This window comes from Cibotium barometz, chromosome 24, assembly GCF_041138505.1.
Source record: "Cibotium barometz isolate CiBa-2024 chromosome 24, ASM4113850v1, whole genome shotgun sequence".
NCBI classification, from domain to species: domain Eukaryota; kingdom Viridiplantae; phylum Streptophyta; class Polypodiopsida; order Cyatheales; family Cibotiaceae; genus Cibotium; species Cibotium barometz.
In genome coordinates this window covers 25,873,692-25,897,149 of record NC_141069.1, presented here as the reverse complement: position 1 = coordinate 25,897,149, position 23,458 = coordinate 25,873,692, and the positions used below count along the sequence as shown (strand labels likewise).

At 45.7% G+C, this 23,458-nt stretch overlaps 1 protein-coding gene across 1 annotated transcript in view; it reads left to right on the top strand.

Annotated features, from left to right (window-relative positions):
* Positions 1 to 3,492: 3,492 nt before the first annotated feature.
* LOC147625083 (psbP domain-containing protein 1, chloroplastic-like) overlaps positions 3,493 to 23,458 on the top strand; it is a 65,718-nt gene continuing 45,752 nt past the window's right edge. Inside the window, exon 1 of the mRNA XM_086818339.1 lies at positions 3,493 to 4,167. Within this exon, the coding sequence (XP_086674465.1) occupies positions 3,583 to 4,167 (585 nt within the window). The 5' untranslated portion in view covers positions 3,493 to 3,582. The remainder of the gene's footprint in view (positions 4,168 to 23,458) is intronic.

Sequence of the window (23,458 nt, the reverse complement as noted above, 5' to 3'; positions counted from 1 at the left end):
TCATCATGGAACATAACTTAAATTAGAAACAAAATAAAACTATCTCACTATAGTGATACAAAACTATCCATGGAAATCTCATCATGGAATACAAGGAACATGAAACATGAGAGAAGTATTAGCCCCCAATAGATGATATACCACTTGCATGTCTTGGATTTGGAGCTAATGAGGAGGGGGGCTAGGGGTGTCAGGCACCATCGGGCACACTCGAATGCCCAATGGTGCAGGGGGGTTGGGGGCATCAGGCACCATTAGGCACATTCGAAGTCAGAGGCCAAGTCTAAGATAACTCCTCTCGCACGAGGTGGGTCTAGAGTAGTTCGAGGTGAGTATGAGATAATTGCTCTCACCCACGCGAGGTGGGTCTAGAGCAGCCCGAGGTGGGTCCATGGATCCATTGTGTATGGGTGTCCTCCTCCTAGGTCTGAAAGAAGGTGGCGATGGTTGGCTGGTGAGGGAGGGGTTGGGGTGGCTGGGGCCGCGAAGCTCTCTCAAGAAAGTGTCCCTGAGTTGTCTGTGGATCTTGAGGAGTAAAAGCCCTTGGCAACACTAGTCCGAGAAGCCAATGATCCTAGAGAATGGGCCAAATCCCTCATGGAACAAACATTGAAACCTCCCATAAAACTGATAGTATATTGGGCAGAGAATGGGCCAAATCCCTCATGGAACAAACATTGAAACCTCCCATAAAACTGATAGTATATTGGGCAGAGAAACATATGTAATGCTCCTCTGTCTCAACCTCTATGTGGCATAATCGACAGATGCTCTCCTCCCTGGGTCTCTGTATGAGCTCCTCTTGACTCTAAAGACATGCTCAACTCTCCACTACGAGGCAGTGGGGATGAAACATGTCTCTAGCCAATCGTAATCTACATGGCATGGGACATGTGGGCACTTAGGTAGCCCGACTACTGAATGAATCCATCCTCAGTGAGCATGAGGAAGTGATCTATGTAGAAGTGCATCTTTGGTGGGAGCTCTAAAGGTGTGATCCATATGTTATGGGTGTAGAGGCTAAGAAGATCCAACCGGATAACCCAATTGGTGTCCTCATAAGAGAGTTGGAGAAAAAGGGGGCCCAAGCTGTACTGAAGAGGTGCGAGGCAGTTCATGTGAAGCCCATATCCTGAGAACCAAGTGAGCATACCATATACTCTAGGGTGGCCCTCAAGTGCTAGCTATCTCGAGGAGGGCAAGCCTTGGGTACCTATGGGGATCCATGTGACCAATGTAATGGAAGTATGTGACTATTTGGAAGAGTGCATTCATAACCATCGGGACTACAAAAAACTCTACCTAGATAATCCGGTGTGGGACTTATGGTTTGATGCAAATCATATAGAAGAACATCATGACCTGAGGCCTCTCAACGTGCTGCCAGTGTGGCCCCTAGAAGGCTACTCATACATCAAGGCTAGTGTGATAAGGGTGTTAAAAATCTAACCCTTCATCTTGGGCTCGTGGAAATGTGTCTAGATGCAATGCTGCTTAAGTAAGGTTCTACATACCCCCATGTCACTATAGCATATGTAATGGGAAGCATGGTGAAGCTTGGGCCACTGAAAATGACATCAAAGTAGACATAGGATGAGACAATCTCCATAGGATCCCCTTTGTACGTAAATCTTAGATTAATTTGGATATGAAGGGGCAGGAGGCATTAAAGACAATTACCTTGGTTTTACCAAGGTTAATAGTGAGGTCCCGTTAAAAGTGTAAAAATCCTACAAGGCATCTAAATGTCTATGAAGCCCCTCAACGGCTAAATCTGAAAGGAGGAGATGCTATCTGTATAAAGTAGCAGGGGGATCAATATGCCTACTAGTGTGGGACCAACCCCACCTAATCTATCAATGATACTTGAGATCTTATCAATGTAGAGGCAAAAAAGAGTGGGGGATAGAGGGTAGCCTTGTGTCACCCCAATAGTTCCGGAAATCTCCTGCAATGTACCTCCTAGAGGGCTCTCACTTATCTAGTGATGGAGTCATAGTGGGCAATGATTCTCCAAACCAAATGGGATTTCTATCTCCTGTAGACTTTGTAGGAGGCAGGTTGGAGGTACAATATCAAAAGCTTTGTAAAAATCCATAAAGTAGCACTAAATCCTTTGATGTTGTGCTCTACCCTCCTTGATGATGGCATGGAGGGTGAAGATGTCGTCATCAAGGGTAGAGTAGCTCCTCCAAAAGCCTACCTATCTTGAGGCTTTGCATCCGCGTCTCTCTGCAAATGAACTGAGCTCCATGCTAGCATCGATCCATAGACTTTGGCTAATGTGTGGCCAAACTCTATGGATCGTTATCAGGATCAAGTGGATCTCGCGGCTTTGAGGATGGGGGTGATGGTGTTAGTAGACTAAGAGGGTGGAAAAACTTTACAAAGGGCTCTATTGAACATGTAGGCTAGTAGGGGCGCCATGGTATCATCAACATGTGAGATGTAGGCTAGTAGGGGTGCCAAGGCATCATCAACATGTGACATGTAGGCTATTAGGGGTGCCGGGTATCATCGACAATGAGTCCCTCATAATCCTAGGCCCACCCATTATGTAGTCCTATGGATGGCCTTAAGGACCATGCCCTTTATGAAGAAGGTGGAGGTGGTGGGTAGGAGTAGAGGTGGTTGATGGGGGATATGATAGGCAGAGCGTGCATAGGAGTGCTATGTGTTCAGGCAGGTGATAGATGGGGGGGGGGGGCGATGTTCTTGGAGTTTCCTGTAAGCCTCTTTGTAGTTCGGCCCTAAAAAGAGTCGGTATAACTCATCCTCTTTTTGAGCATAGAACTCTCGTTTTTTGTGTTGAGTGAGGCGTTGAGAAATTCATTATGTTTGGCACTTCATGATTTTCCCAATCCGTACCTCATGCTTAAGAAGGGAGCATCTGGATTGGCATTCGTTATTATAGCAACAATTTTGAGGCATAGAAACGCAAGCTGGCTTGGTGGTAGACCGCCGTGTGCAGATGAAAGAAGTGATGGCAAAGGTGTGGAGTATGGTGGTGAGTTGGGATGTGAGATCCACATACTTACCTTCCTTTTGTGTGTGTGTGTGTGTCTGTGTGTGCATGGTGGTGTTAAAGAAAAACATGTGCGTTTTCGTGCTTGGCTTAAGCAAATGGTGAAGCGCTCCAATGAGAGGCCATGTTGCAATGGTCCACGGACCACCTTCCTTTCTTCATAGAGAAAACAAGAGTAGGCAAGATACACACAAGCTAGGAGTGTTGCAAGAGGTGCTGGGTTCAAAACCTACTAGTTGATGATGGCATGGAGGCACACACAAGCACGCACACGAGCACGAGCACGAGCACGAGCACGAGCAGAAAGAACCAAAAAAGAAGAAGTGAGTGTTGTTAGTGGTTCCAAGGGATGGAAAAGTTACTTCAGTGCTTTGCACATTCCTAGGGTAAATGCCAAATTGCTTTTCTTAGATCTCTCTCTTTTGCCAGAGTAAGTTTGGTTGAAAATACATGTCTAAGCTATATAGCTATACTGTCCTTCACGGAGTAAGTTTGGTTGAAAATACATGTCTAAGCTACATAGCTATACTGTACTCTCACCTCCTTGACCTTTGGATATGGCTGCTTCCAGCTATGGCCAAGCGTTCCACCCTTATCACTCTCCAAGTGTAATCTCCCCTCCATGCAGGAACGAAAAGCCATCTCTTTGTGCGCATCGAAACGCTGCTTCGTCCACCGCATCCCACACTTATTCACGGTCTGCTGGGCAGCTCACTCTCACTCTATCTCGCAGAAACCTGCTAGCGTTAGGGTTAGGCATTCCCCTGCTGGCCGAATTATTGCTACCAAGTCTTGCTGCAGCAGAGGTTTCGCTGGGCTACAGACGACACGTTGACAATTTAGATGGATACTCCTTCAGCTATCCGGAGGGATGGATTCAAGTAAGGGGGGCGGGGGCGGATGTGTTCTTTAGGGACCCTGTGCATTTGGACGAGAACGTGTCTGTGGAGATGAGCTCCCCTTCGTCTTCTCGGTTCAAGCAAGTGGAGGATCTCGGCACCCCCGACCAGGCCGCACAGAAGGTCCTAAAGCAATACCTTACAGAGTTCATGTCCACCAGAATTGGAGTCCGTAGAGAGTCCAAGATTGTTTACGCCAGCTCTAGAGTAGCCGATGATGGAAAACTCTATTATGACATTGAGGTGTGCATGCTCTTAGCTCCTCTTGGACATTGTTTTATGCCTGCCTTTGGCTTCCCCGGCTCCTGAATGCCATCGATGTTTGCATGCCTCTTTAAGTCTTGCCTGCTATGGATTTGAGGCATGCATGTCTGTGGCTTTTGTCTGACATTGATGTAGGCTTCCTTATTTGACTTTAACATGACATTGATGTGTGTATGACTGTGAGGTATGTATGCTTTTGGGCCTTGGCTCTATTGTGACATTGGGCTATTTGTTCATGCCCTTGGGTCCATCAGAATATCTGGGCATGTCTACACACAATTCGCTTTTGTATGACATGTATGTGTATACGCAATGCCATTGTCACGGAAAGCTAAAAAATGAAAAAAATACGGAAATATAAATGATAGTCTGGCTGGGCTGAAACTGGGAAATGTCTTTTCAGCATGATGGCTTAGGTAGGGGGCCTTGAAGGAGTGGAGGTGTGGAAACTCAAAATGTGCTTGTACAATGGAGATAGCTTTTGAACAATGGAAAAGAGCAGGAGAAAAAGAATGAAGGGGGAATTGTGAGGTTACAACCTTGCAATTGGAGGAATGGCCCGTTTCTCCACCATTTCCCCAGTTTGCTACCTGAGGGGTGCTGTTTCCTGTGTTTCCCACATAGGAATGCCTTTGGCATCATCATGACATTGAGCTATGCATGTCCTGTAGTTGTTTGGCTTGGTAGGGTCGCTTGCTTTATGGATGGGGACAATGGTGTTAGTGGTCCAAGAAGGGGGTATGCCCATGTGCGAAGTGTTCCTCATGAAGAGCCTCATGGTTCTTAGCTCGACTGTTATGAAGGCCTTGGTGACATTGGTAGTGTTGAAGTGGATGGCTGAAGTCGCGGGCTTGGAATATGTGGATGCGGTATGGGTGAGAGAGAGAGAGAGAGAGAGAGAGAGAGTTATTATTAATGTCTTTGAAAGGCCAAAATGACATGTAAGACCAAATACATAACATGAAGACCATGGAGTCTTGAGGTTAAATTTGAGGTCTGAAAGAAAACACTCAAAAAAAAGAAAGAAAAATTCGACTAACCACCTACAAGAGCTATTAAAGCAGAGATAATCCTCTTAGGAAAAATCTTTTTGTGGATTTTTGATTCGGGTTTGCGGAAATCCTCAACGAGGGGCCACTTTCCTTTTTCTATTATGAACTGTTCAAACGTTGACCAATTTTGTATTCTTCTGTTTGAGTTGCATTTGGGTAAGTTTCTTTGTGATCTATATCTCTAAGTGCTTGAGTTTTTTGACTGCTTGAGAACCTTGATCTTTTCAAGTTTGCAGCTGTAAGTAATTATTGCATGATCACCTCTTCATGGGATTTTGGTGATTGACCAGTGTATTCCTGCCTGATCTTCGGCATGGCTTCAACTAATTTGTCCTTTAAAGATGCCTCCTTGTACCACCCCTGAGGCAATTCGCCCCGATTAGATCTGATGGGCCATAAGCTGTTAAAGTTCATTCTCCTCAATTTTCGCTCTGACTTCGAATTGCTCTAGCAATTCCTCTATAACATGCGGAAGCTTACAGATAGGATTTTGCTTTGGATTACAAATATTTAGCACCTTTGTTCCAAACGATTGTACAATGGAGAGAGAGAGAGAGAGAGAGAGAGAGAGAGAGAGAGAGAGTAAGGCACAGTAGTACAGTACACCCGATTGGGTCCCAAAAACCTTGTGCAGGGTCCCCACCATAAGGATGGTGTTTTCGCTTTATTGAATTATGAGAAAATAACGCAAATCTGTACATCTCTCCGTGGCTGTAAACCTTCAGTCTGTGGTTGATCTGGTTCTTGACCTTCAAGCTTCACCTTTGTATAGGGATTCCTTTTGGCTGTCCTGGCCCTTGAATACCTTCAGCACTTTGTGAATAATGAGATGCTAAAATGACTAACTAGCCTAGGCTTATATAGTCATCAATCTATGCTGGCCGGTGGTAACAAACAGGGGTCGGCCTGCTTTATTTCACTCCACGACCTGTTTAATACCATTTAACTAGGCTCCTTTGACGCCTTGTTGCTGGCCGCCTTTTGCTATGCTGTCCAGGCTGCTTGTTGGCCATTGTGCGTTGGCCACAATGCCTAGGCTGCCTATGGGGCTGGCCGACAGGCTATCCAGACCATCTAGGCCTGGCCGACAGCCTGTCCAGGCCATCTAGGCCTGGCTGCCTTGCTGCCCAGACCCTCCAGGCCTGGCAGACAGCATGCCCAGCTATGATGGCTGTTGGGCATTGGCCATGGGTGAACCACAAAGGTTACCCCCAACTTAGGCAAGGGATACAAACCCTTTTCTGGGGTAGCCCAAAGGGCTGCCCCTTTCTTCTACATGCAACTACTTAGATGCCTAATATCTTGCTACAAACCAAACACGTGGAACAGCTGTCATCATTCTAGAACTCACAGTACACGGACTTGCACTGCTTCATGTGCAGGACGTGCACACCTGACCAAGACCATGTACGGGACTTGTATGCCTAACCTTGGACGCTTAGAGTGGAACCCTGGCTGACTCGTTGTTAAGCTTTTAGCTTATTTAAACATGATTAAAATATCTTAATATTTAAATACTTGAGTAAACATGAGGCAAAGAGTGAAAAGCTGTGTTTGTATTGAGACACAAGGCCTTGTTAAATAGGGCATGAAGAGGTACAAATGAAGAGGCACATCCCTGATGAAAGGGTGTGACTCTTGAATGAATAGTTATGTCCTTTGGACGTAGAGATGTGTCCTTTGATCAATAAATGTGTCCCTTTGAAGAGATGTGTCCTTTGGTGATGACCCATGTGACAGGTTGTGACTCTTCATTGGTGTCCCTTCAATGATTAAGAGTAATTAAGGATAATGAAGAGAGATTAAGTCACAATCGTGACACTCGTCCCAGACTGGGGCTTACAAGGGACTAGTTTCCACTCCAGGTCCTACACTTGCTTGTACAGATATGTCCACGTGGCATCGAAGTGCAGGATGCACGTCCCTTCTGCTCAACTTGACGGAAGCTACAAAGCCTCCAAATAGTCCGTCAATAATGCCGCAAAATCTTCGAAGAAGGTCTTTTCAAGCCACACCGCTTTGTGTGTCCCTTGTTCTTAAAACTTCGTGAGGATTTGTCTTTTTTTTCGGCTGGAGACGTGCTTGAAACGATGAAGAAGGATATCGGTAAAGGCAGTAACAATCCTTCTTCTTCCCACGAGGAGCTTTCACTTTGAGCATGTGATAATCTACTCAAAGTCTAGAAGATCCATCCTTCTTTTTTACAAAGAGGATTGAGGCTGTGAATGGAGACACACTAGAATGTATGAAACCAGAATGCAACAATTCTTGGAGTTGACGATCCAACTCCATCTCAATGCCCTTGCTCAGGCGGTATGGAAACCTATGGGAGGTTCGGAACATGGGAGGAGCTCAATCTTATGGTCCTTTGGTCTAGACGAGGGGGAGTCTGGGAGGTAGATTGTCTCGAAGGAAGATCTTCTAGAACCGATCATGTAGGGCCTTGTACTTCTCTGAAGCACTGGTCACGGTTTGGGTGGTTTGAACATAGATCACCGCATGCTGTGCGCCTTTCCAAATCTCTCTTTTAGCTTGTATATGGCTAATGATTGGAAAGTTAAGTATCTCGGGTTCACACTTAATGACTACTGGGACCTTTGACACATTTCGGGTAATCCGAAACATGTGCTAGTCCCAATCAATGTCTGGGATAAACTTGTGAAACCACTGGATCCCTAGGATTATGTCGGGGGGAAACCATGAAATCCCACACAAATTTTGTGCCTTGTATGACTAATTTAGCCTGGGGAGATTCAAACTTGATGCTCGTTGTCATGCCCGTGCTAAATCCCTCCACTTTTTTGTCTACTGATGTCAACAAAAACTGGGCTCGCCGAGCAGCATGTTTCGTGACCTCACCCTCAGTACTACCGCTATCAAACAAGGCGACGACTCTTTGGCCACCTATGTAGCCAAAGGTCTTGAGCAATTTGTTACGCTTATACTCTCGTGGTCATGGTTGCCCTTCTGCCTATCTTCGAGCTCCTAGCTGACAATGGCGCCAATAGAAGATGTGGGAGCTAGAGGATCAACGATAACTTGGGGGGTCTGTGTGGGAGGCTGGCTCACCACGGCAGCTAGGGTGGTGGTCTAAGCAAGGGTCTTCTTAGGGCAAGCCCTAGAAGTGTGTCCTGTTGTATAACAAAAGAAATATCGCCCCTTCTTATACTGTTCCTGTTCCTGTTCCTGTTCCTGTTTCTCAGGATTGATCTTACCACCTGTCTTGTAGGCCAAAGCCTTCTGGTCTAGAGTAAGGTGAGCTCCGTTGCTCGAGTTCTTGGAGCTAGAGGCTCACGGGGTAGACCTTGATTGGGTCTAGTTTTGGCCCTTGCCAGAGACAGTGGCTGCCTTGGCTACTTCGGGTTGGGAGGTCGTCAGTTTCCCGTTGTTATACTTCATCTCGGCACTTTGCGCAAGCTAAAGTGCACGATCAAAAGTTTCTAGTTCGAACATGCGCACATCCCACCGGATCTGTGTGTCCAAACCATCAAGGAATCGTCTTCTTTTGTCTCCGTCTGACTTCTGCAACTGGAAAGCTAGGTGAGTGACTTTGTTTGCAAACTGTAGGACAGGTAGCGCATTCTAATGCAAACCCCAAAAGTCGTCATCGAGTCGCTCAAGATAATGAGGCAGTAGAAACCACTTCTTGAGGTTAGTGACAATTTGGTCCCAATTGTAGTCAGCAACCCCATAATTGAAATTCACTTGGGCCTAGTTAGTCCACCATGAGATGGCTTCCCCTTCGATGTAGCAACTAGCTAACACCACCTTCTCTAGGTTTGACTTCCTACCAGCAGCAAAATAGGTTTCAAACTGATGAATCCAAGAGTGAAGAGTTGTGGGATCAAGTTTATCGTTATACTTACTGAAGTTCACCTTCTCGTGAAGATGAACCGAGGAAGTCGCGGGTACCGACCTTGCTTCAAAAAGTGCAAGGTATTGCTCATGCTCCACGTGTCATCGTTGGTCATCGAGTGTAGCAACGCATGTTGCCACTTGTGTTCGAAACTTACCTCCCATATCTGCATTTCATATAATGCACGAGAGTGCTGTGTTAACTCCTCAAGGGAGATAGCTGAAGCATGGATCTCGGAAGGGTGCTCGGTGATGAGTGGCAGAGGAAGGGGGGGGATGGGTGTCGAGGCTTCTTGAAGAGGTATCCATTTCTCCAAGGCCCGTATAGAAGCCGCACATTTCTCCATCTGTTCCCCTTGTCGCTTATTGACGCACATAAATTCTCGGAACATGGCGTTCATGTCATCAAAGATGACCTGGCTTCTGGAAGTAGTCATTGTCAAGGAAACAGTTTCTGCTAGGATTTGGTGCTCTCTCATTGTCGAAAGTCGCCATAGTGCGAGTGGTCAAGATTTTTCCAGACCACAACAATACCATCCACTGTGTGTGTGGGAGACATTCCCGGTTGCTTCCATAGGTTAAAAACCAATTGTCCTTTGAGAGATAGGAGTCACATCGGCATGGGCGTGCAACTGGTGTCTGAAAACCAACCACACAAGCAAAATTTTTTTCCCCTTTTTCTTGGCTGAATCTCTTTACCGAGAGAGAGAGAGAGAGAGAGAGAGAGAGAGAGAGAGAGAGAGAGAGAGAGAGAGAGAGAAGAGACAATAAGGCATAGTACACCCGATTGGGTCCCAAATACCCTCTGCAAGGCCCTCACCAAGGATGGTGTTTTTTGCTTTATTGAATGATGAGAAAATAACACAAATCTATAGATCTCTCCTGTCAAATCCCCATCAGATCTCCTCGTGATCGTTCGTGGTACGAGACTCGAATCCTGCAAACGAACGAATAAACAACAAGGGGGTGCAGGCCTGACTCACCTCCCAACCATGACAGCCGTGGGCAAGCCCACAGTCTTGGCTGTCCCCACCGAGCCACGAGCTGAGCTAACTAGGTTGACGTACCGACTAATCTCCTCCTCGCGACGTCCCATACCGCCACGAAGCTGCCCTTGCGAGCCTCGAGATTGTTGCCAGCCTCGGCTGCGTAAAGCAGGTGCACGTCTGCACTAGATCCAGGCTCCAAGACCATAGAGCTCTCACAAACTCGCGAGACTCTCTATATCCCAATAACTAACCTTGGTCACCCTTTTATAGGCTCTTGGCCGGTCATCGGGCGTCCACACTTGGGCGCCCGCCCGTCCATACTTGGGTGCTCGCCCGTTAGTCTATCCCTAACTCAGCTTGTCAATCAGCCTGCCTAGCTCCAAGCTTTCCCAAACCTCGAAGCTAGTCTTGCGTGCGTGTAGCACACGGTAGATACACACTGTGTACATGACATACTCCTCTTCCTCTAAGAGCTCACTCCTGAGCTCACTGAAAAGCCAGGGTAATCTCTCTGAAGAGTAGTCAATGTCTCCCATGTAGCGTCCTCCTCAACACGATCCTTCCACTTGATCTTGTATTCCGTGATAAGCGTATTACGCAATCTTCTTTCATGAAATCCAAGAATCTTTTCAGGTTCGTGCGGAACAAATGTCATGTCCTCGACGTCTATAATTTCTTGAGGAGTAACTAACTGATTTGTTCCACCCAGTACTTCCTTAAGTCTACTGACATGAAATACAGGAAGAACTTTCACATGAGAAGGCAAATCCAATTCATATGCACCTGAACCAATCCGTCGTGTAATACGAAATGGTCCACAGTATCTAGGGGATAATTTCGGAGATCGATCTGTCCGTAAAGTCTCGGAATCTTTCGGAACTCGCAAATACACCATCGTTCATTCAGAGAACTCTCTGGGTGAACGATGTCTATTAGAATAAAATCTGTCTCGGTCTTGAGCACTTCTAATAGATTCCTTCGCAACTTGTAACATTTCCTGCATATCTTGCAAAAAATTACGTGCTGCATCATGCTGAAGTCCTGAGAATGCTACTGTAACAGGTGATCTAGGTTGAAAACCATACATAAGCATGAAAGGACTAAAACCTGTACTCGTATGCTTAGTACTGTTATATGCAAATTCTAACATAGGAAGATAATCCTTCCATGAACTTTGTCTTTTGGATACATATGCTCGAAGCATATCCTCCAAAATCTCATTCACTCGTTCAGTCTGGCCATCAGATTGAGGACGGTCAGAGGAACTCAAATTCAAAGTTGTTTCCAACTTCTCAAAAACAAGTTTCCGAAAATCACTCGTAAACTTAGAGTCCCTATCACTGACTATGTCCTGCGGTAACTCGTACAGTCTAAACAATTGCTTGATAAACTGCCGTGCTAAATGCGTAGCTGTAATAGTCTTCCGGGTCGGTAAAAATCTAGCCATTTTTGTCAAGCGATCTACCACAACCCAAATAGAATCGTGGCCTTGATGTGTTCTTGGCAATCCGGTAATAAAGTCCATGGAAATACTTTCCCATTTATTACATGGGATTTACAAAGGATGCAACAACCCAGCCTGTCTAAAGCGTTCAGCTTTATTTGCCTGATAAATTTGACACTTCAGAACATAATCTTCTACATAGCCTTTCATCTTTGGCCAATAAAAAGTGTGTTTCACTAATGATAACATCCTGTGTACCCCAGGGTGTCCAGCAGAAGGGGCGTCGTGACACTCCTTAAGAATCTTGGACCTAATGTCCGGGATCTGTGGTACACAAATTTTGTCATTACGGAATAGTAAACCATTCTGAATCATCCACTGGCCTCCTGCAGCCTGAATGGTAGACTGCTCAATCATTGAGTCTTGGTCAATCAATGAGCTCCCGTCTTGGATCTTCTGCCAAAATGGACCAAAATAACTATCAGTCCTGCAAAGCCCTCTCAATGACTGAAATAAGTCAGTAGAAATCTCGGTGAACGACAAAGAATTCACCTCTCTAATTCGACTAAGCGCATCTGCAACACTATTCATGGACCCTTTCCGATAACGGATCTCAAAATCAAAATCTTGCATTAACTCCGCCCAACGAGCTTTCCTTGCTCTTCAATCATCCGCATCACACACATACTTGATTGATTGATGATCAGTCAATTCCACAAACTTGGAGCCATATAAATAATGTCTCCAAACCTTGAGAGCATGAATCACAGCATAAAGCTCTTTCTCAAGGGTTGGCCAACGAGATTGAGTGTCGTCTAGCTTTTTACTTTCAAAAGCAACGGTCTACCATTTTGAAATAAAGCAGCCCCGATAGCATAGTCACTGGCATCAGTTTCAAGAACATAAGGCCGACTAGGATCGGGTAATGCTAAGATAGGTGCTTCCTTGACTTTATCTTTCAAAAGTCTGAAGGCCATATCCAAATCGTTATTTCAAGTGATAGGCTGATTTGACTTACGTCCACGACCTTTCAATAAGTCGGTCATCGGTAGTGTGAGCTGAGAGTACTCCCCGCACAGATTTCCGAAGAAAAACAACAAAACCGAGAAAAGAACGAAGTTGTTTCACTGTTCGCGGTATAGGCCAGTCCAGAACCTTGTGAACTCGGTCATAGTCAATGCTCAATCCATCTCGAGTGATCTTGTGTCCCAAGTAAATGATGTCTGTCATAAAGAACTCACATTTACTTAATTTAGCATATAGTCGATTTTGTCTTAAAATAGATAAGACAATCGTGAGGTGTCTAACATGATCCTCAAGAGTACGACTATATATCAAAATATCATCCAGGAACACCATCACAAATTTCCCCAAATGTTCACGAAAAAGATCGTTCATCATTTGCTGGAATTGTTAACCCAAAAGGTAATACGAGAAACTCGTAATGGCCATACCTAGTCCGAAAGGCGGTTCTTTCGACATGCCTTTCATGAATACGTATCTGGTGATAGCCAGTATGTAAATCTATCTTCGTGAAATATTTCGCTCCTTCTAACCGATCAATCAGGTCATTTGATCTAGGGAGAGGATAACGGTTCTTAATGGTTAGCTTGTTCAATCTCTTGTAATTTATATACATTCTCCAGGTGTTGTCCTTCTTTCTCCTAAGCAACACAGGTGCACCCCAAGGTGATTTACTTGGACGGATCTGGCCCATCCTTAAATAATCTTCGAGTTGTTTAGCCAACTCATCTTCCTCGGCTTGGCTCATCCTGTAAGGTGGAATACTGACAGGATGAGCACCAGGGATCAAGTCAATACGATGATCTACTGCCCGTTCAGGTGGTAAACCCGATGGCAAATCCTTAGGAAATACGTCTTGAAATGAATCAAGTATCTTCTGTAATTCTTTGCTTTCAAACACACTTAATTCGTTGACATCCATTGAAGGTATGAGAAATGAAGAAAGTGGAATCAATACACAATGGAAAGCGGTATACAAAGAAGAATCCATTATATTGCCAAAATCAATTGTATTTACAAGAGGTCCCTAAGAGGGATGAATACAAGACCAATCTATCTGGACTTGAAGAGTCTTAAACCACTCAATCCCTAATAACAAGTCTACATTTTCTAGGTGCATAACATAGCATTCCAGAGTATCTTTGTAGTCCTGAATCTAGATTGGAAGCATCTCCACCTTTCGATCCCATACTTGCCTTCCCGCAGGTAGGCGTACCTCATAGATATGATCGCTGAGTGTTGTATCAAGACTCAATTTCTGCACAAGTTTGTAGTTAACAAAGTTGTGTGAGCTGCCAGCGTCTAGAAGAATGTGAATCTTATGGCCATTCACTTCTCCATAAACTCGGAGAAGATTATGCAAGCCAAATACTTTAGAATTGAACAGACAATCAGAACAAGTACTAGGGCGAGAAAGTACAGTAATTGACGTACCTGTCAAAGACAACTAGTTAGCTGCCTTTGGCTTGGGTCCTGCGTTGGTCTTTGCACCCTTTTGCTTTGGGCACTCGTTACGCATGTGTCCTTTTTCTTCGCAGATAAAACAACGTTCTTCCTTCTTGAGCTTTAAAGCCCGAAGGAGTCGTTTCTTCTTCGTTGGTGTCGAAGTTGAATTCTTCGAAGGTTGGTCCGAAGACTTTCCTTTAGTCGTGTTAGCCATAGGTGCGGAGAACTTCCTTTTATGCTTGTTCCCATGCTCGGTAACGGGTTTCGACTTGGAAGAGACCATTGTATCATCATAGATACGAGCTGAATGAATGACCTCGTCCAATGTTTTGCATTTGTTATTTTTAACCTGTAACGGTATGAGTCTGGTAAACCAGCTACGAAGAACCCCAAAAGAGTAGTGGGATCCATCTTTGTAGCTTTCATCTGCAAGTCCCTAAACTTCTGGAGGTAGACCTCATAAGTGAGGTGCTGCGAGGTCATGGTCAAAGCTGAAAACCGGGCAACAACTGTTAAGATTTAGGGCATCTCATGGTTTTCTATTTGAGAGAGGGCTTATTTGTGGCTGTGCCCGGCCAGTGAGAGGTCCACAGTTGGTTCCGTTTCTATGAGATTTAGGGCCATTCTGGAGGCTGTTTCCAGACGGGTTTCGGGCCAGGGCTAGGACCAGTCGGCCACCCTTCAGTAAGGGGTCGGCCATCTGCTCAAGGCCGACCTCCTTGCTGAGCTGGCCGACCTCCTTGACTGAGGCCTATTTATACGCCACCCCCTCTTCAGTTGTTCTTACCTTTTGGGATTGATTCCTGGACGCCCATCCTTGTAGCCTTCCCCTGTTGAGTACAGTTGCTGTTGCCTCACCTGTGTCTTATCTGTGTGCATCTCTCTCTCTCTTGATTCTCGCAGCATTCACTTTCCTCACATGGTATCAGAGCTCAGGTTGGCTCGGGATTCAGTGAGGGCACCTGAAAGAGGCGATTTACTGCAGGCATAGCGATGTCTCTGTCTCCAGTCGGCAACAGTTTGGGGCAGCTGTTCAGTCTTGAGTTTCTCAGTGGTAGTACGATGCAGCCTTTTCTGATGAAGGCAAAGGTCATTCAGCTTTTATCGATGGGAGCCGCATTGACTTCTCTTCAGTTGGCGGCACTTAACATCATCAAACTCCCGCCTGATTATGATATGGTTTCCCGGGCATTGCGGGTTCAGGTCACGAGTCAGCAGTTGGATTTCGATGCCCTCAGTTCCTTGTTGCTCGAGGAAGAGTCCCTTCTCATGTCCCAAGGCAAGTTGTCAGTTACTACCCGAGGTGATGCAGCCCTTGCTGGTCTGGAGAAAACGAAGAAGAGCAGAAGCAGGTGTTACAAGTGTGGGAAACGAGGACACTTGGCGAGAGATTGCAAAACCAAGAAGGATGCTGGCTCGTCATCTGATTCCGAGGCCGACCTTTCCGCAAAGGGTGGCCATTCCTTGAGGGCTGAATTGGCACTTGTTGCCCCGTTCTAGGGCAGGTTCCCCCTTCCACGATGTCACAGCCAGAGAGGGCAAGTGGGAGGCAGGGTGATGGGTTGCTTCTGACCCTTATCAGTTGACATTCTGGCAGGCAGCAGCGACAGTTTTTTTGCGTTATGGACCAGTGTTGTTTGCGTTCATTGCTTGATTGTGCATCGACTATGGACCTAGTGAGTCTAGCGTTCGAAGTCAGAGGTTCTGCTATGGGATGAGTTCTCTGGGAGGATTTTGGCTTTGGTGTGTTCCAGCCAACATTCTCCAGGCAGGGACCTACAGCATCAGCTTGGGAAAGAGTTGTTTGTACCCTTCTTCTTTGGCGTTCATAGCGGCATCTTCATCGGATGGTGTATTCAGATGTGTTGCTCACCATGAGCTGCAGAGAGGGTGTTAAGATTTAGGGCATCTCATGGTTTTCTATTTGAGAGAGGGCTTATTTGTGGCTGTGCCCGGCCAGTGAGAGGTCCACAGTTGGTTCCGTTTCTATGAGATTTAGGGCCATTCTGGAGGCTGTTTCCAAACGGGTTTCGGGCCAGGGCTAGGACCAGTCGGCCACCCTTCAGTAAGGGGCCGACCAGATCTGGTCGGCCATCTGCTCAAGGCCGACCTCCTTGCTGAGCTGGCCGACCTCCTTGACTGAGGCCTATTTATACGCCACCCCCTCTTCAGTTGTTCTTACCTTTTGGGATTGATTCCTGGACGCCCATCCTTGTAGCCTTCCCCTGTTGAGTACAGTTGCTGTTGCCTCACCCGTGTCTTATCTGTGTGCATCTCTCTCTCTCTTGATTCTCGCAGCATTCACTTTCCTCACAACAACATCATAATCATCCTCTTTCTTGAGGAATTCCTTCTTGAAGACGTCTTCGAATTGTGCCCAAGTTGTTGGCTTAGGGTTGAGTTCCTTCCACCAAAGCAAAGCTTTGCCGGAGAGGAAACCTACTGCTAACTAGATCTTTTTTCCATCATCATATGGATGAAACTGAAAGTGAACTTGCCACTTATGTAGCCAAGTGTCCACGATCTCCTTGGTGCGCTGCTTTTGCTCGCCCCCGAACAGTTCCGGAGTAATGTTGGGGCCTAAAGCAGAGGCCAAGGTATCCATACCCGATAGAGTAGAGAGGGTAGTGGTCAATAGAGCGATGGAGTTCTGCAAATCTTGCATCTGGGCTGCGATTTGTGCCTGACATTCCGATGAAGAAGCTTCGAGAGCTACTTTGAACTCTTGGAAATCTGATTTTGACACATAATCGTCAAAAAGATCGGCATCGGTATCTTCCGTAGCCGGCAAGCCTTCGCGTTCAACAAGGGGCTCCAACTCTGATTCTTGGGTCGACATTGTGAAGAGGACAAGTGGAGAGAAAATTTGATCTTTGCACAATGAAAGTGCAAGGGAACTTGAGAGCTTGAGAGCTTGAAAACTTGAGAGATGTGTGGCAAGAAGCCCACTTAAGGGGTTTATATAGCTAGCCCCAAAAGCTTCTTGAGCTTTTGCTTTTGTGTTTATATATATATATATATATATATATATATATATGGATATATATATTCTATTTTCTTAAAAAAAATAAAACACCTTTAACCTTGGAGGGGTTTTTAAACTTAAAATTTAAAAAAAAAAAACAAAAAAAAAACAAAAGCGCCTCAAATCGGGGAAGGCTTTCTTTGTTTTTTTTTTCCCCTCATCCCTCTTGGATTTAGCGCTGCTGGCGTCACCCACCGGGCTAGAGGCGTGTGCTTTTCTACCATCGGCCACCTCGCCTGTCGTCGTTGGCCACCTTGCGGTCCTGTCGGTGCCGCCTATGCTCAGGCGGCGGCGAGGACGGCCTGCGCTGGCTTGCGCCCAGGCTTGGCCGACTGCACAGGCCTGGCCGCCTGGCTGCATAGGCCGAGGCGTATGGCCGCCTGGCTACGTAGGCCTGGCCGCCTGGCTGCATAGGCCGAGGCATATGGCCGCTTGGCTACGCAGGCGTGGCCGCCTGGCTACGCAAGCCTAGACGCCTGCCTACACAGCCCTAGGCGCTCGCCAGCAGGGCCGCCTTCGTACACCTGGCCGACTGCCAGCCTTGCCCGGTTCGACCAGCATGCCACAACCGTCTCTCGTACTTTCTCTCTCTCTCTCTCTCTCTCGCCAAAAGCAACGTGCTTTTTTTTTTTGTTTTCACTCTGTAGTTCGTGCAACTGCACAAACATCATTCCTCTTCTTTGCAAAGCAAACCGACCCTTCTAGACCACAATCGCTATCATGACGGGTTCTTATGATGAAAAACACAACATACTGAATCTGAAAACAGTAGTATGCACATAAAAAACAGCAAGCTTTTTGAACACATACCTTTCTTCGACCTCATCTTCTCTACCTACCAACTTGCTCGTTCACGAGGTATGCTCTGATACCACTGTCAAATCCCCATCGGATCTCCTCATGATCGTTCCTGGTACGAGACTCGAATCCTGCAAACAAACGAATAAACAACAAGGGGGTGCAAGCCTGGCTCACCTCCCAACCATGACAGCCGTGGGCAAGCCCACAGTCTTGGCTGTCCCCACCGAGCCACGAGCTGAGCTAACTAGGTTGACGTACCGAGTCCATCCATACTTGGGTGCCCGCCTGTGAGTCTATACCTAACTCAGCTCGTCAATCAGCCTGCCTAGCTCCAAGCTTCCCCAAACCTCGAAGCTAGTCTTGCGTGCGTGTAGCACACGGTAGATACACCCTGTGTGGCTGTAAACCTTCAGCTTGTGGTTGATCTCGTTCTTGACCTTCAAGCTTCATCTTTGCTTAGGGATTCCTTTTGGCTGTCTTGGCCCTTGAATACCTTCAGCACTTTGTGAATAACGAGATGCTAAAATGACTAACTAGCCTAGGCTTATATAGTCATCAATCTGTGCTGGTCGGTTGTACGACCTGTTTAATGCCATTTAACTAGGCGTCTTTGACATCTTATTGCTGGCCGTCTTTGGCTATGCTGTCCTGGCTGCTTGTTGGCCATTGTGCCTTGGCCACACTGCCTAGGCTGCCTATGGGGCTGGCCGACAGGCTGTCCAGGCCATCTAGGCCTGGTTGCCTTGCTGCCCAAGCTCTCTAGGCTTGGGCGACAACATGCCCAGCCATGATGGCTGTTGGGCATTGGCCATGGGCCTCCTTGTGCCTGGGGGTGAACCTCACAGGTTACCCCCAACTTAGGCAAGGGATACAAAGGCCATCTAGGCCTGGTTGCCTTGCTGCCCAAGCTCTCTAGGCTTGGCCGACAACATGCCCAGCCATGATGATGGCTTGTAAAGCTTTTATAGCTTAATTAACATGATTAAAGACTTGATTAATGAACATAAGACAAACGTTGCAGGAAAAGACAAAATGATTGCATTGAGACAGGGACCTTTCTTAAATAGAGGCCGAAAAGGTACAATTGAAGAGGCACATCCCTGTGAAGGGGTGTGGCTCTTGAATCAATAGTTATGTCCTTAGGACTTAGGGGTGTGTCTTTAATGAATAGGCATGTCCTTTGATAGTGACCCGTGTGCAAGGGTGTGATCCTTCACATGTGTCTTTACAGTTAATGAGAGATTAAGGAGTAATTAGGGAGAGCTTAGGAGAGTTAGTCACAATCGTGACATTCCCTCCTACTTAAAATAAGACTCCGGCGAAGAAGAGATGGTTGTCTTTGAAAGAATTCGCGAAGAAGTTCTGGATATTCCTGTAAGTCTTTATCATTTTGCCAAGTAGAGTCAGAATCATCAAGATCTCTCCATTTAACCAAAAATTCTGTAGTGAGCTTATTTCGTGTTTCTTTCAGTCTGACATCAAGAATTGTCTCTGGAATTAAGAGTATGTGTTCATCTTCGATTTCTGGAACATAATCCAAAACATCTAAAACTGGAATGTGCCATCTTAGAAAATCTGTCAACCACCACAAGAATCTGTGTATTGCCTTTAGAAGAATGTGGCAATGAAGTGATAAAATCCAGACTAATACTTTCCCAGCGTTCATTGGGAACTGGAAGTGGTTGAAGAAGACCATTTGGAACTTGTCTGCTAGCTTTCATACGTTGGCACGAAAGACATGCTGTGACAAACTTAATAACATCTTGCTTCATTTGAGGCCAATAGTATGTAGTCGTCAAAAGATGATCCGTCTTGTTGATGCTTGGGTGTGCAGCATAAGTGACCTCGTGATGTTCTTGCACCAAGACTCTTCGAACATGAGTATCATGAGGTACACAAATACGATCCTGATAATATAGTAAACCATCCACTAATGTATATGCTCCATAAATCTTCAATTCGGAAGGAGTTGCATTCTGAGAATTGAGAATTCGAAATGCATTTCCAAAATCATGATCCTTGAAACTTTGAGGTATATCCATTTCGACTATAGAAATAGCCAAGACCGAAGCTGGCGGCATATGACTGAGAGCATCCGCAACCACATTGATAAGACTAGGAACATACTCAATTGTCATATGAAAACTGGCTAAGAATTCGACCCAACGCGCTTGCCTAGCATTCATAACTGGCTGCGTGAAGATGTTGCATCAAGACGGAACCAGTGGCAATATCGGAAGCATCCGTATAAACATCAAAGGGGACAGTAGGGTTAGGAATAGCCATGAAAGGAGTTGTGGTCAAAGCTGTCTTTAAACTTTCCAAAGCTTGAGTTGCGGTTTCTGTCTACTTGAATGCAAGAGCGGACTTTAAAAGTTCTGTGAGAGGAGGAGCTATTTCTGAAAATCGATGAACCTTTGTGTGATAGAAGTTGGCAAGTCCCAAGAAAGAACGAACATCATGGATGTTTGTGGGAGTTGGCCAATTGACAATAACTTGTATTTTCTTCGGATCCACAAAAATACCGTTTGCTGAAACATGTCTGAGGTACTCCAAGGATGTCTTGAAGAATTCACTTTTGCCTGGATTAATGTAAAGAACATTGTCACGAAGCACCTCGAAAACGATCTTAAGATGTGCCTTGTGTTCTGCCATATTACGATTGAACACCAAGATGTCATCAAGATAGATAATAAGGAACTTGTCCAGAAAAGGACGAAAAGATCATTCATCAGACTCATAAATGTTGTAGGGGCATTGGTTAACCCGAATGGCATGACCAGGCTCATAATAACTATATTTTGTGTGAAAAGCTGTCTTATATTCATCACCTTTGCGAATGCGAATCTGATGATATCCAGACTTAAGATCAATTTTGGAGAAGACCTTTGCATGGAGCAATTGATCAAACAATTCATCAATGTGCGGAAGAGGATACTTATTCTTGATAGTCAACTTATTAAGGGCGCGATAGTCGATGCAAAGACGCATAGACTTATCTTTCTTTTTCACCAAACGTACTGGAGCTCCAAAAGAGCTTTTGCTTGGTCGAATATGTCCTTTCTCCAAAAGTCCAGTAAGTTGTCGCTGTATCTCCTGAGATTCCGTAAAAGAAACTCGATATGGAGCACGAGTAGGGGGAGTACTGCCAGGAAGGAAATCAATAGCATGGTCGAGTGGTCGCTGAGGTGGGAGAACTACGGGAAGCTCTTAAGGAAAAAGATCCAAGTATGGAGTAAAGAAAGGTTGCTTGAGGTACATTATCTTCGTATCCATATCCTTGGGAGGATCTTTGGTTGAATAAACCATTAAAAGTGCTGAGAAACAACCACTCTTGCGGACCCATCGTTTTGGTTGAAGAGCTGAAAGGGTTGGTGTAGAGGGTTGGTCTCTGATGCCTTCAAGTGCCACAAGCTTATCATTTTGAGCAAATTGTATGGAATGGTTCAGGAAATTGCTGAGGGGATCATATTGGTACAATCATTCTTGACTAAGAATCATATCATAATGTGCCAAAGACATGACTTGGAAATCCAATTTGTCACGATAGTACTGAATTCGAAAGGAGAGGTGTTTGGTAACGGTGTTACACAAGGATGTGGAACCATCGGCAAGGTCTACTTCATAAATAACAGCACTTTGAGAAGTCCGAATCTTCAATCTCTGGGTTAAGGTGGTTCCCACAAAGTTCTGAGAACACCCACTATCTATGAGCACATGAATGGTGTGATTGGAAATAGAACCTTGAAGAACCAAAACCTGAGTAGACCGTTGGGATAACGGTGAAGAGGCAGATTGAGCCGTGGCGGTAGCGGTGATCACCGAAGCATGTGCAATAGCATGGTGATTAACCGCACGCTTTCCTTTGTCAGCAACTGGGTTTTTTTTCCTCGGAAGTGGAGGGTTCAACATTAGAATTATGTCGATGGGTTGGTCTTTTGGGGCACTCAAACCAACGATGAGGTCTATTGTGAATTGTGCACAATCCTGTCTTTTGTTGATCCCGTACAAAAGGAACAGTGGAAGGATGAGGATTGCGAGATTGGTCACGTGCACGATCCGAATTGCGTGGTTGGAAGGACTGAGGACGTTGGGACTGAAAAGAGGACGATCCTTCTGGTCGGCGAGGTTGTTGAGAATTTTCCATTGGGGATTAGGCCGGGAGATAGAAGTGCCAGAAGATTCTCTTCGACTATCTCGGTTCATACGAGACCCATTGGCTTTCTGAAAGGCATTAGCTCAACCAGAAGAGGCCGAATTTCGAGAATTAATGTCTGCAATGCGCTTGGCGTAACATATGGCATCGGCAAGATCGACAGGATTATATTTTTGAACATTGGCACGCATGTGGGGTTAAGACCTTCAACGAAGGCATGGAGTTTGTTCGCTGGGGACAAGGAGTCAATCTCCAGTATCAAGTTGGTGAACTGGGAGATATAAGAGGCCAAGGAACCATTTTGGTCCAAATAGCGTAAGTGAGTACGTGCTTGGAAATCCGCATTGGTAGGTAAGAACTGCTTACGGAGACCTGCTCAAATTTTTCCCACGTTGTAACTGATTTTCCGACGTGTTGTCGTCGTTGCCACCACAATAAAGCAGTGTCTTTGAGGAGGGATACCGCAAAAATCACCTTTTTGGAATCAGAAAGGGTCAGGGTTTCAAAGTATAACCGCAGTTTGTAGAGCCATTGGTCTAAGATGCGCTTATTGCGCTGACCACCATAAGATTCAGGGGGTTTAATTTCCAATTTCTTTGTTTTACTGGCTTGTAAAAGACAATACAGAGTTTTAAGGTCGTCACCTTCTACCTTGAAAGGAATGACGTCTTCATCTGCTGGTACTGTTGCTGAAACATCTGCTGCTCTGGTACTGAACTCGTGTGGGAGTGGCGATCCGTGTGGAGCTGCTGGATCTGTGAAGCCAAGGATGCCATGGACTCCTGGAGTTGCTGTTCGAACTACTGCTGAAGTTGTTGCAAAGCTTGCTGCCATTCTGGAGGAGCCGGTGTGTCAACAGGTTCAGCCATGAGAGAAGATGCTGATGTAAAGGCTGCAGGGTGACGAGGCTCCGAGGGTTTTTGTTGTTTGAACTCTAAAGAAAGAGATTTCAACAAGTGAAAATGCCGACGAGATTACCCTCATCAAAACATGTAGGCTATAGATAAAAGAAGTTTATCTAGAAGAATGCCCACACTATAACTTCTAGTGAATTTAGAAAATAAGATTGTCTTTGAATGTTGAGGTCAACATGCTAAGTGATGTAAGCAAAGCAACAATCTTGAGCCCAAATTATCCCATAAGATAATACTGACGACACCGCTGGGCTCTAGTAAGAACCATCGGCTGGAGGGTGCGGCATCTGTAAATCTAGTGAGGAGAGGCTATGTCTTGGTGAAGCGGCTATGGACCATCCAGTATAATGAGGGCGATCCTCTGGGACTGGGCTCGCATGAGAGTCTACTACTGGAGAAGTGAAAGAATGGCTGTAAAACAGAAAAAAACAGCAAATAGATCTTGCAAAGACACACATGCAAAAGAACTGAAGTAGAAAACTTGTTATCTGCTGAAGTAGAGGACGAGGGTTGCTCGTAGGTGCATACAACCAACAGCAATGGCTAAATAATGAAGTGCTAATGA